Source organism: Muscardinus avellanarius, assembly GCF_963383645.1.
Source record: "Muscardinus avellanarius genome assembly, chromosome: 20".
NCBI lineage: Eukaryota > Metazoa > Chordata > Mammalia > Rodentia > Gliridae > Muscardinus > Muscardinus avellanarius.
In genome coordinates, this window is record NC_137806.1 from 25,776,088 (window position 1) to 25,789,323 (window position 13,236).

The window sequence follows — 13,236 nt, forward strand, 5'->3', positions numbered from 1 at the left end:
GTATCCAAATTCAGTTTTCAAATAAAAATTGGCCTACAGGGATAGTGAGAAACGATTAGAAAAATAAATAAATAAACAAATAAATAAAGGAAACACATCTGAAATGAAGAGTTCAAAGTTGAACTGCCGGTGTATTCACCAATCAGGAAACATGGCCAGTGATGCAGACCCCGGGGACCACAGCTAAGTGCTCCATCTCCAGAGAATGCAGCAGGAGAAAAGTGAAAGGCAGCCAGGCAGAAAATGGCAAGGCCAGTAACAGTCACATGTGAAGTGAGGCAGGAAAGGCCAGACCACACACTCCCAGAGCCTGCCTACACCAAAGAAACGGGCAAAGCCGGGCGTGGTAGTGCACACCTGTAAGCCCAGTATGGGGGGGGGGGGGCGCTGAGGCAGGAGGATTCAAAGTTCGAGGCTAGCCTCAGCAACTTAGTGAGGCTCTCTGCAACTTGGTGAGACCCTGTTTCCAAATAAAAATAAATAAATTAGGGCTGAGAGTGGAGCCCAGAGGTAGAAGGCCCCTGGATTCCATTCCCAGTACCCCAAAAAATGAAGGAATGAAGAAAAGGGCAGCCCAATACAACTGAAAAAAAAATTGCAAACCCAGAAACGATTCCATCTCATAACATACTGTATAGATCCCTCCAGATCAGGCTTTTGATCCAGAAATCACAGGGGCTGAGGAACCAATTCACATACATTGTCATCTAGTAACTCAGGACGGTAGCCAGACCAAAGAAAATTCAGAAAGCAGGCAGGAGAGGCAGGATTGAACTTGGAACGCGGATTAAACACATTAAGGTAGATTTCCAATAGTCCACCCTATTTTGTAAACCTATGTCCCAATTTTGTAGGAAACACAGGTAAACTGAGCTGGGCAAGGCGACACATGCTTGCAGTCCCAGCTACTCAGGAGCCCAAGGAAAGATAAGCAATTGAGCCCAGAGCTTCCGGACCAGTCTGAGCAACAACACTGCTGTCTCCTGTGCCTCCTGACTAAAAAAAGAAGAGAAGAAACACAGGGAAACTGAAGAGATAAGGCAAGAGAAGGTGGGGCCATTTGTAACGAGGATGGAGAGTGGGGTTCGGAGAAGCCTTAGAAGCAAAAAGTTTGAAGCTACCAGAGGCCTCAATTTCCAGTTTACACTGACTCCAACTGCAGCAATGAGATTATTGGCATGCTCTAAAACTCCCGTGCATTTTAAAGCACTTGTTTGCCCACCCTCCTCTGTCTTGGACTGACAATCATAATAAAACAATAAACTTTGGTAAACTTGCTACTTGGACTTAGCGCCGTCTCCAGTGACTCTATCGTTCAATAAGCGACTTGACCCAGCCGAATATGCTTACTCGTGAAACCGGCTTACTGACACGGTCCCATAGCAGACTCTTCTTCATTTTATGTCAGGCTTATTTGAGCAGTGTCAGGCACTGACACTCAATAGTTAGTACAATCTTTCCTTCCAGGAGACTTGATTACCTATACTTGAGTGGTGAAATCACTAACTTCGTTCGACCCTCCATTTTCTCACCTGTAAAACCAGGATGCTGTTTTAACAGAGGTTTCTGCAAATTAGATAATTAACATCAAGTGCTTTGTAAAGCAGAGCACGATGCCGAATGTAAAGAGAAACTGAGTTTTAAAAGACCCCCATTGGACCCCTAGAGAAACTGGAAACACCAAAGGGTTAAAGGCTGGTTCCTCCTAAGGTCGAGTAAGGAACTCCACACCTAATCCTCAACTCCCATCACCCCGCACAATTGCTCAGACCTCAAAGAACCCAAGGCCTTCCACATCACCTTAATCTTCTTATACTCAGGTAAGGGGATGGAAGTTTACCAACGAAAGCGGGGACAGCGGAGTCGCATAAAATGACTTGCCCAAGGTCAAAACATCAGCGTAAAGGAGCCTGGCTTGCCAGCAATCGAGGCCATGTCTCCCGTGCCTCCTCTACCAGCCCGGGAGAATCGACGAGCTGCCCCTTCCCGGGCCTCGGGGAGAAGCGTCGGGGCGGAGGCCAGTCCTGAGCTCACGGGCACCCAGGCCTCCGCGGCGCCCACCCCGCCGCCCCGCACCTGCCGGCGGCTGAGCCCCCGAACCCACTCCCGCCGCCCCGCCCCGCGCCGTCCGCGGACTCAGAGCCCCACCCCCGAGGCCGGGACACCCGCGCAGGGGCCCGGAGGGCTAAGTTTCCCACGCGATGGCGCCCCGCCCGCACTCCCTGCCACGTCCACGATCTCACGCACTATGGCGCTCCGGACCCGGGCCCTGCCGCCGCCGCCACCGCCGGGCCCGCGCCGCCGGCCGCCCAGCCTAGCGTCCCCCCGCCCGCAGCAAGCTCCTCCTCCAGCCCAGACAGCTAGCAGACAGCCGCCGACTTCCTCCTCGAGCCCCGCCCCGCCGCAGCCCAGGGAAGCGCCCGCCGCCGGAGCTGACCGACAGCCCCCAGAACCAATAGGAACTTGGATTTGAAGGGGACGGGCTGACAGACGGGCCCTTCGGCCAATAGAAACGCGCAACTGGGGAGGGTGCGGCCACTCCTGCGAGCCACGCCCCGTCCGTGCTTCCGCTCTCGCGGAGGAGGCAAGGGGAAACTTTCCCAGAGTTCCTTCGAGCTCCCCCGGTTCCCGCGGGGGCTGCGGTGGCAGCGACGGGGAGGGGCTGGGGCCGCTGCAGATTGGACGAGGAGGGGCGGAGCATCAGAACCACGCCCCAACCCCGGGCGACAGCAGCTGTCCAGAGGTGTCCATCCTGGGCCACAATGGTGCACTCCCTACTAGAGCGGAGGTGTGCAGGACTGGAAGTTAGGGAGAAGGGCTACGTGGGCTGGGGAAAGCAGGCCACGCTGCGGCCAGGCTGCCTCCGGAGCTACCTACCCGTGCCCTGGTGGGGTGGGGGTCAGGCTGCACGGGCCTCTCTGTTCGGCTTCGGGGCTCCGCGGTAGAACAGCGTACCCCCAACTCCCTGGCGATTTCGGCCTCAGATCACTCCGATGCGGGGGACAGCAGATGCACCCACGAGATGGGTACCCCGCCAGGTGCAGGAGCTCCAGGAGCCAAGTCGTCTCCACCTAGAAGACTCCACTCATCCGGAGCGGGCTAACAAGAGCGGTTCACAAGCGTCGGCGCATCATCTCTCCGGTCCGCTAGAAGAAGAATCACCGCCCGACACTGGGGACCGCAGCTCCCCCTCCACCAACCGGAGACAAGGGGCGTGAGGGTGGTGGGGGCAGCTGCTCTCTAGGGAATAGAGTCGGGGCGGGGCGTCCGGGAGGAGGGTCACGTGCAGGAAGCGGAAACCCCCATCACCTACCAGTTCTGCACTGCCGGCCCTAGCTGGGGTCCCGGCAGCGGAGGACTGGTCCTCGGTTCCCTCCCGATCTCTCCCAGCCCACGCCGATGGCCCCACCCGGGGACCCGCGGCGCCTCTGCAGGCTGGTGCAGGAGGGCCGGCTGTGCGCCCTGCAGGAGGAGCTGCAGGCGATCGGAGGCTACCAGGGGCCAGCGGGGGACACCCTTCTCCACTATGCCGCTCGCCACGGGCGCCGCGACATCCTAGTTTATCTGGTTGAGGCCTGGGGCATGGACATCGAGGCCACCAACCGAGACTACAAGCGGCCTCTGCACGAGGCGGCCTCCATGGGCCACCCGGACTGTGTTCGCTATCTTTTGGACCGAGGGGCAGCGGTCGATTGCCTGAAAAAAGCCGACTGGTAGGTGGTTAGGATCCAGAAAGACACCCCGCCACCCCCATTCTCCGCAGAGTCGTAGATTTTCGGGGCCTTGCTGGGTCAATCCCCTTCCCACACCATAGCTTTTCTGGGGCTGCTTAGCGGACAGCGTCGACCCACCCCAACCCCCCTGCCCTTGTGGGGTTAAGAATCACTTACCTTTGTGGGACAGAATGGAATAGAATCAAATAGTGAATTGTGTAGGCTACGGTAGCCCCCGGAGGTGAAGTTCTGAGGACACCTAGCCAAATTACCGCTTTACCAGTTGCACTGCTTTTGTTGACGTTGTGACAATCAAGATACCTATCTAGGGGGTGATGGTGCATGCTGGTAATCCCATTCGAGAGGCTGAGACGGGGATCTCCTTTCCAGGACAGCCTCAGCTACTTAGGCCCTTTGCAACTCAGTGAGACCTTGTTTCAAAATAAAGAATAAAAAATAGGGCTGGGGGGTGTAGCTCGGAGGTAAAATGCCCCTGGGTTCCAGGTCCCCAGTGCTGCCAAAAAAAAAAAAAAGACAGTCAGATTTCTTCAGTTCCCCCACACTTAGCGCTATATTGACTGCCTCCACCATCAAGACACTCTGCCCTTACACAGCTCAATCTCATTGCGTTGACAGCATTTTGAGTACTCGCCGTATCAGGCTTCTTTAAGCCTGTGCACCCCTCTTAAGGCTCATAATGTAAGTTCCTGTCTTCAGGTGATTTTTTTTTTTTTTTTTTTTTTTTTTTTTGCGGTACTGGGAATGGAACCCAGGGGCATTCTACTTCCAAGCTACACCCCCAGCCCTATTTTTTTTATTCTTTATTTTGAAACAGGATCTCTCTAAGTTGCAAAGGGCCTCACTAAGTAGTAGCTGAGTCTGTGCTCGAACCACGATCCTCTGCCCGGCTTCCAGTGATTTTAGATCTGATCTAACAAACAGGACAGAGCTGGGGTTATGGCTCAGTGGCAGAGCGCTTTCCTGTGCAGGAGGCCTTGGGTTCCATCCCCAGCAGGGATGGGAGGGGGGCAAAAATAATAAATAAAATAAGAACAAGAGAGCTGCATAGTTAAAGGACATTTCCCCCACTAGATGAAGTAGATATGGTTATACTTTGAGAGCTGTCTGTGGATTTTATTATCCCTGTCCCACTTCATTACTATCCTGCAACGTTTTGACCTCCCAGGTACATCCTCCTAGACCTTCACACTAGTCACAATCCTTCTCCCCAAGGTCCTCACAGCAGGCAGAGCTGCCAGGCAGAGCTGTTTTCCTGCCTCCCAGACCCCTGAATCCTGTAGTTTTCCTCTGTGCCGAGGATGTGCGTTTCCTGAAGACCTGACCCCTCACTCCCCACCCATCTGATAGCTTCTTCCCGTTGGCCTTAGGACGCCGCTGATGATGGCTTGCACGAGGAACAAACTCGAGGTGATCCAGGACCTTGTGGAACACGGCGCCGATCCGCTCCTGAAGAACAAGGACGGTTGGAACAGTTTCCATATTGCCAGCCGAGAAGGCGACCCTCTGATCCTCCAGTACCTGCTCACGGTTTGCCCCGATGTCTGGAAAACAGAAAGCAAAATTAGAAGAACCCCGCTGCACACTGCGGGTACAGCCACAACTCTGTGGGCATGCGCGCACGCCTGTGCAGCCTCCGTTAGGCGCACCGCCACTCATGATCTTGTTCAAGTCTCCTGCAGGGGAATGGAAAATTGGGGAAAATGGAGGGTGGGGAACAAGATCATGTTAGGGCTTTCAGGCAATCAGCTTGTTTCTGTTTTTTTCTTTTCTTTTTTTTTTTTTTTGTGGTACTGGAAATGAAACCCAGGGGATTTTCTACCTCTGGGCTATACTCCCAGACCTATTTTTTTTTATATTTTATTTGGAAACAGGGTCTCACTAAGTTGATGAGAGCCTCACTAAGTAGCTGAGGCTGGCTTTGAACTTGTGTGATCCTCCTGCCATCCCAGTACTTGGGAGGTAGAGACAGGAGGATCACAGGTTTGCAGCCAGCCGTGGCAACTTATTGAGGCCCTCCGCAATTTAGTGAGACTGTTTCAAAAATAAAGAATAAAGCTGGGCGTGGTGGCACATGCTTGTAATCCCAGCGCTTGGGAGGTTGAGACAGGAGGATTGTACAGGTTCAAAGCCAGCCTCAGCTACTTAGTGAGGCTCTCAGCAACTTAGTGAGACCCTGTTTCCAAATAAAATATAAAATAGGTCTGGGAGTATAGCCCGGAGGTAGAAAAGCCCCTGTGTTCCACCCCTAGTAGAAAGAAAGAAAGAAAGAAGGAAGGAAGGAAGGAAGGAAGGAAGGAAGGAATAATAGGGCTGGGGGTGTAGCTCGGGAGTAGAATGGCCTAGGTTTCATTCCCAGCCACAAAAAAAAAAAAAAATATATATATATATATATATATATATATATATATATATATATATATATATATTTCCTGGATAAAAACTGATTGGCAACAGTGGGGAGAAAGTTCAGGCCTGAAAATTTTCCTTAAAGATGCTCATAAAGATAAGACAATCACGTTTTGGCTATGTGCATGTAAAGCATGAACATCACTCTTTACCATTTAATCCAGTTGACTTTATTTTTCTAGGATAGTACAGTGTACCTAATTTCAATATTCCTTTTTATAAGCCATAACTAAGTGAAGGGGGCAGAAAGGAAAGCCTGAAAGAAAAAAAAAAAGGATTTTATTTTTCTTTTGCAGTGCTGGGGATCAAACCCAGGACCTCATGCATGCTAGGAAAATGTGCTGCCACTGAGCTGCGTCCCCAGGCAAGAAGCATTTTATGTCTGCACTAAAAAGTTCTTAATTCTCAACTCTCTTCTTCCAGCAATGCATGGCTGTTTAGAAGCAGTAAAGGTGATTCTTCAGAGGTAAGAACAAAACAGTAAATTGACGGAACATGGTAGTAATGTGGTAGTACACACTTGTAATCTTAGTACTTGGGAGGCTGAGACAGGAGGATTGCAGTTCGCGGCCAGCCTCAACTACTTAGTGAGGCCCTCTGCAACTTAGACTCTGTTTCACAATAAAAAATAAATAGGGCTGGGGGTATAGCACAGAGGTAGAATGTTCCTAAGTTCAATCCCCAGTACCATTAAAAAAACACCATAATAAATTGTAGGAAAGTATTTGTTAATTATAGTAAAGAGTTAGTATTGGTGTAAAGAGCTCAAACAGATGAAGAAACTAAGCTCGCAAAAGTAAAGTGAATAAAGGACATCTGCTCATAACTCAAATAACATAAAGCCAACATAGCTTTATGCTAAAATAATCTAGTTCTAAAATATAGCTAAAATAATCTAGTTCTCTATTCAACAAACATGTAGATTCAGTGCCAGATATACACTATGCCCCGCACCAGTGCAGGAGCTATAGCAAATATGAGGCAGGAAACCAGAGACAGGAAAAAAAAGACAGACTAAGCCAGCCCCATAAGTCTGCCGAACATTGTGGGGAATGGCAGGATTCCTACCGGAAAGTAGGAAGGACCCAGTTGCCTGGGAATAACGGTCTTAGCATCGGCATTATTGAAGGTGTCAGAGCCGGGCATGGTACATCCCAGTTCTTGGGAGGATGTGAGAAGAGGATCACAGGTTTGAGGAAAGCCTCAGCAAGTAGTGAGACTCTCATCAAACTAGTGAGACTCTGTTTCAAAGTAAATAAAATAAAATAGGGCTAAGGGTATAGCTTGGAGGTAGAATGCCCCCGGGTTCCATCCCCAGTACCACAATAAATAAATAAGTTGAATCTGTCCCCGGGAGGAGAAATCAGATTTGCTGGACATGGTGGGGGGTCAGCTGAGCATCTGGACAGAGGCAGTAGCATCCCTGATGCCCTGAGCAGGGAGAGGCACGGTGCCTTTGAGGAGCAAAGTTCAGGAGGAACTGGAGCCTAAGGGGCGAGGGGAGCCCGGATGCCGTAGACCATCTAAAGAGTTTAGGTTTTATTCTTCACACAAGCTGACACTGAAGGGTTGGAAGCTGAAGGGAATAAGAAATGATCTATTTTCAAAGATCCTCAATCTTTTTTTTTAATTATTTTATTTATTTATTTATTTATTTATTTATTTATTTATTTATTTGTGGTACTGGGGTTCCTGGAATCCCTTCTACCTCCGGACTACACTCCCAGACCTATTTTTACATTTTTATTGGAAACAGGGTCTCCTAAGCCAGCGCACGCAGCTGGCTTTGAACCTGCGCGATCCTCCTGTCTCTGCCTCCCAAGCGCGGGGATTACAAGAGTGCGCCACCACGCTTGCAAATTTGTTTGCAAATTAGAGGATGGTTTGGTGGGGGACAGGGAGCAAAAGGGCCCTGTGAAGCCATCTGGGAGGCTGGTACAGCGAAATGAGAAACGATGGTAGCTGGACAGAGGAGATGGCCAAGGACAAAGAGAAAGACACGGAGATGTCTAAGAAGTAGATGTATAGGGCTGGCTGAATAAGAAGAAGACGGGGGGCGGTGGCTCAGTGGTAGAGCGTTTGCCTATCGTGCATGGTGCCCTGGCTTCTAGCCCCAGCTCCACAATAAATAAATAAATAGAATGACATCAAGGAGGATTTTCAAGCCTCTAGGGGAATCAAGGTGACTTCAGGGTGGTAATGCTGGTGCCACTGCTGAGATGTTGAATGGTGGAGGCGGAGTATGCTTGGGGGAAAGATAATTCCACTTTGGGACATGTTGTGTGTCTTGTGCCTGTGAGATAGCCAAGCAGCCTTTAAGCAGGCAGTTAGAGACTCGGACGGACAGAGATGGAGCTGTGGGGCTCATGGACAGAGATGCTAATGGAAGCCAGACACCTAAGAAAACAGTGTGGCTTTAGAGGCGAGCAGAGCACTGAACGGCGGGCCCTGAGAACAGTGCTATGTGGAGGGCTTGCCTGCCAGGAATGAGAGCACTCTGGATTCCCTATAAGTTTACATTTTTGGAGCGTCTTCATGCTTAGGTGTTGGGATAAGCACAGTGCTTCCTCTTGTAGAATCTGTAGACTAGTGTGGAGGACATGTAGAGATGAATAATCCTACAATTAAACACCAGAGAATTACAGGTTGTAATACTATGAAAGGGAAAGTCCAGCTAGGAGAAGCCGAAGGGCTCGTGCAGATTGAGGGTGGTGCAGAAAGGCCTCTGTCAAGACTCCACATGCCGTGCAACCAGAAGGATGCGTCAGAATTGGCCGAGAGAGAGTGGAGCAGTAACGTTCCAAGCAGAAGCCCAGCAGGGCCGAGGCAGGAAGGGGCCGGCAAGGGGAGGGCCAGGATGCAGGGCCAGGTGCAGGGCAGCACCCTGAGGTGGGCCGGGGACCTGGCGCCGTGCGCAGGTCTCACGTGCTCCTGGCCCTTGGAGGTGGTGCCAAGATGGCAGACATCGTCCTTTGTGCATTTGTAAGTCAAGTGATCAAATACCAGCGGCCCACTGGGCTTGAAGCAGTGAGTGCTCTCAGCTCTGCACTTTGGGGTTTGGGCTCTAGGTGCCAGTATGAACCAGACTGCAAAGACAACTGTGGGGTCACCCCTTTTATGGACGCAATTCAGTCTGGTCACATGGACATAGCCAGGCTGCTCCTGGAAAAACACAAGGTAAAACACGATTTTCTTGTATTCTTTTTTTTTTTTTTTTTTTTTTTTTTTTTTTTGCAGTACTGGGATGGAACCCAGGGGCATTCTACCTCTGAGCTACACCCCCAGCCCTGTTTTGTATGTATGTATGTATGTATGTATGTATGTATGTATGTATGTATTTATTTGTGGTACTGGGGGATGGAACCCAGGGGCATTCTACCTCCAAGCTACACCCCCAGCCCTATTTTTTATTCTTTATTTTGAAACAAGGTCTCACGAAGTTGCAGAGGGCCTCCCTAAGTAGCTGAGGCTGTCCACGAACCAGGATCCTGTGTCTTAGCCTCCCAAATGCTGGGGTTACAAGCGTGCACCACCACGCCTGGCTTTTTATTCTTTATTTTGAAACAGGGTCTCATTAAGTTGCAAAGGGCCTCACTAAGTAGTAGCTGAGGCTGTCCGCAAACCGCGATCCTCCTGTCTCAGCCTCCCAAATGCTGGGGTTACAAGAGTTTGCCACCACACCCGACTTTCCTACAACTTTTAGTTATAGGATAAGCGGATTTATTCAGGCCTTGGTTCCAAATCCCAGCTCTGGCAAACTCCCCAGTGGGTCTTTTACCCTTGTCAAGCCTCAGTTTCTCAGTGTTCCCATCTCTAATATAGATACAGGTTAAATTTCAGCAGGAGGTTCCTTTAAGGAGTAAATAATCAAATGTACACAAAGCAGTTAGCAAATTAAGTAGTCAATAAACAATAGGTCTTTGACAGTCACAACAATGTCACATTGTCGCTGGTGGTGCTTTTGGCGCTATAGCCCGGAGCCTTGACTCAAAACCATTTTTTGGTTAAAGTCCTTCGAGAATGAGAAAAGCTCTGTATCCCCTGCCCAGAGAAATGTGCAGTCGACTAAGTTTTGCCCAGAGGTCAGCAGGTGCCGGGCATGGTGGCGCGTGCCTGTAATCTCAGTACTTGAGGGGCTGTGGCAGGAAGATCAGAACTTAGTGAGACCCTGTATCAAAACAAAAATTAAAAAGGGCTAGGGGTGTAGCTCAGAGGTAGAATGCCCCTGGGTCTAATCCCTTGTGCCCAAAATAAAAAACACTAAAACAAGATGTCAGCAGGACGGGCCCGTTTTCCCTGCTCACCCTCTTTGGCCTTCTCCTGCTTGCTAGGCTTGCTCCTGGGCCAAGGATAGCCTGGGCGCCCAGGCTCTGCACCGGGCAGCAGTCACTGGGCAGGATGCGGCCATCCGCTTCTTGGTGTCAGATCTTGGCATTGACGTCAATGTGAGAGCGACATCGACCCATCTCACGGCTCTCCACTGTGCAGCTAAGGTTTGTCCATCCTTCTGCCGGTGTTATTTATAACACCCGACAGTTTATTTATAAAGCCAAAAAGACCCTCTCTATGAATTTTCTAGCTCTCAGTTGTTACACTGGGTTTCAGAAGTTAATCTCTTTAGAAGAAGCAAGGGCATCACATATACTCCAATGTGTAAAACACCAAAGGGAAATATAAAATGTTTATTTTGCTGGGCCTGGTGGTACAGACTTAAAATCTCAGTAATGGGGAGGCTGAGACAGAAGGATCTCAGGTTTAAAGCCAGCCTCGGCTACTTAGTGAGGCATTCTGCGACTTAGTAAGACCCTGTTTCAAAATAAAGAATAAATTTAAAAAAATAGGGCTGAGGGTGTCACTCAGAGGTAGAATGGCCCTGAGTTCGATCCCTAGTACATAAGAAAGAAAGGGAGAGAGCGAGAGCGAGAGCGAGAGCGAGAGAGAGAGAGAGAGAGAGAGAGAGAGAGAGAGAAGAAGAGGAAAGGGGAAAAGAGGAAAGAGGAAAGGGGAAAAGCAAGAACTGTTTTAAGAGGCCTTGCAGATTACGTATACGTTATCTGGCTGTGTACCTTTTTCTAAAAGCAGTAATAACTTTTTTCGGGTCATCTACACTCTCCTACCTGATTTCCCCTTTGTGAAGAGGTGGGTTGTAAGGAAGGGCTGAGGGTCTTGTCTGTGGCCACAGGGGGAGAAAACCTTGCGCTTCCTGCACAGGAAGAAAGAACCCATGATTTTGGTCTTGCCCCCACTAATGGACTGGGCTGGACAAAGAGAATATCAATTATTTTATAAAGAATAGTTCTAGTCTAGGGTTCTCTTTTATGGGAAGTTACAATCTTTTGTCATTATCTTGGCCCTAAATTTTTTGGGGGTGCTGAGGATGGAACCCAGGGATATTCTGCCTCTGAGCCACACACCCAGCCCTACTTTTTATTCTTTATTTTGAAATAGGGTCTCACTGAGTTGCAGAGGGCCTCACTAAGCCTAAGTGGCTAAGGCTGTCCTGTAACCGAGATCTTCCTGTCTCAGCCTCTCAAATGCGAGGATTACAAGCGTGCACCACCACACCTGGCTTCCTATTTTTTTATTCTCTATTTTGAAACAGGGTCTCACCGAGTTACAAAGGGCCTCACTAAGTAGCTGAGGCTGTCTGCAAACCACGATCCTCCTGTCTCAGCCTCCCAAATGCTGGGATGACAAACATGCGCCACCACAACCGACAGCAGAGAGTTCTTTGCTTGGAAAACTTTTTGCAGGTTCTATATAAATCACAGGATTTATACTGCTTACATTGATGGAAACCCAGCTTTATTAGATAAATCATTTATCCTACAAAGTTTATTATCTCATAGTTAAATGCAACTGAAATATTTATTTGATGTGTTATTAATCGAGAGCGATACCATGAGTCTTTCTTTAGATATTAAAGTTCAGTTTTAGTAGCTGACTATTTTAGAAAAAGAGCTGACATGCGCTGGAGTTTGTGTCAAGGGCTGTTTTTGTTCTTATCACAGCGGTAATGAATTTATTTCAACACTCAGGAAGGACACACAAGCACAGTTCAGACTCTCTTATCAATCGGTGCCGACATCAACTCTAAAGATGAGCGAAATCGATCAGGTATTGAATGTAAACCACACGTGTGCTTTTATATTAAACACAGAGCTTGGAGGTTGGGGGTGTAGGCCAGTAGTAAAGCACTTTCTTACCCAATATGCACGAGGCCCTGGGTTTGATCCCAAGGGGGCCGGGGAGGAAATGGCTTTTAATATTATTCTTTCAGTAGCTCAGCGACTTTTCCTTAATTGTCCTCTTTGCAGAGCTGTGGAACCATTGCTATGGCCACAGCAGTGAAGATGACCGCTTCTCATTATGACCGTCCTCCAAACTGATTTCATTAATTTTTTTTTTTTTTTTTTGGTGGTACTGGGGGTAGAACCCAGGAGCTTTTCTACCTCCAGGCTATACTCCCAGACCTATTTTATACTTTATTTGGAAACAGGGTCTCACTAAGTTGCTGAGAGCTTCACTAAGTAGCTGAGGCTGGCTTCGAACCTGCGTGATGCTCCTGTCTCAGCCTCCCAAGCGCGGGGATTACAAGCGTGCGCCACCACGCCCGGCTAAAACTGTGATTTAAAACTACAGCAATATATGTGGCTTGAAAGCACTTTGTGTCTTATCCATGAGAGTGTGATACAGACTTCGGGCTCAGGAATATATTCTCAAAATTTTTCTTTTCTTTTCTTTTTTTCTGGTGCTAGGAATCTAACCCAGGGCCTCATGCATGCTGGCCACATGCTACACCCTCAGCCCCACTGAGAGCTTCAGCTTCAGGCTCGGACTTTAGAATGAACCCTCTAATGAGTGATCTGGGAGCCAACGGCCATCTCCCAAGGGTTTAGCGAGATCCTATGCTTCCAAGACTTGCACATGACTTAATTTCCATTGGAGGGCTGGAAAGGGCAGCTGCAGGTCCAGAAGGGGCGCAGGCAGCAGAACCAGGGGCACACAGGGACCCTCAGCACATCAGGACCCGTGAGCACTCATTTCTACAGCCAGAATAGGAAGATTGGTCAGCAACTTTCTGTTTCGTTGTTCT

At 49.3% G+C, this 13,236-nt stretch overlaps 1 protein-coding gene across 1 annotated transcript; it reads left to right on the forward strand.

Annotated features, from left to right (window-relative positions):
- Positions 1 to 3,399: 3,399 nt before the first annotated feature.
- On the forward strand, positions 3,400 to 12,589 carry ANKRD16 (ankyrin repeat domain 16; the record flags this gene model as incomplete). Its single annotated transcript, XM_080717031.1, has 6 exons — positions 3,400 to 3,713; positions 5,102 to 5,322; positions 6,564 to 6,606; positions 9,209 to 9,317; positions 10,472 to 10,633; positions 12,179 to 12,589. 6 exons carry the CDS (start codon positions 3,400 to 3,402, stop codon positions 12,320 to 12,322), a joined length of 993 nt encoding a protein of 330 aa, XP_080573157.1. The 3' UTR covers positions 12,323 to 12,589.
- Between the last annotated feature and the right edge of the window lie 647 nt (positions 12,590 to 13,236).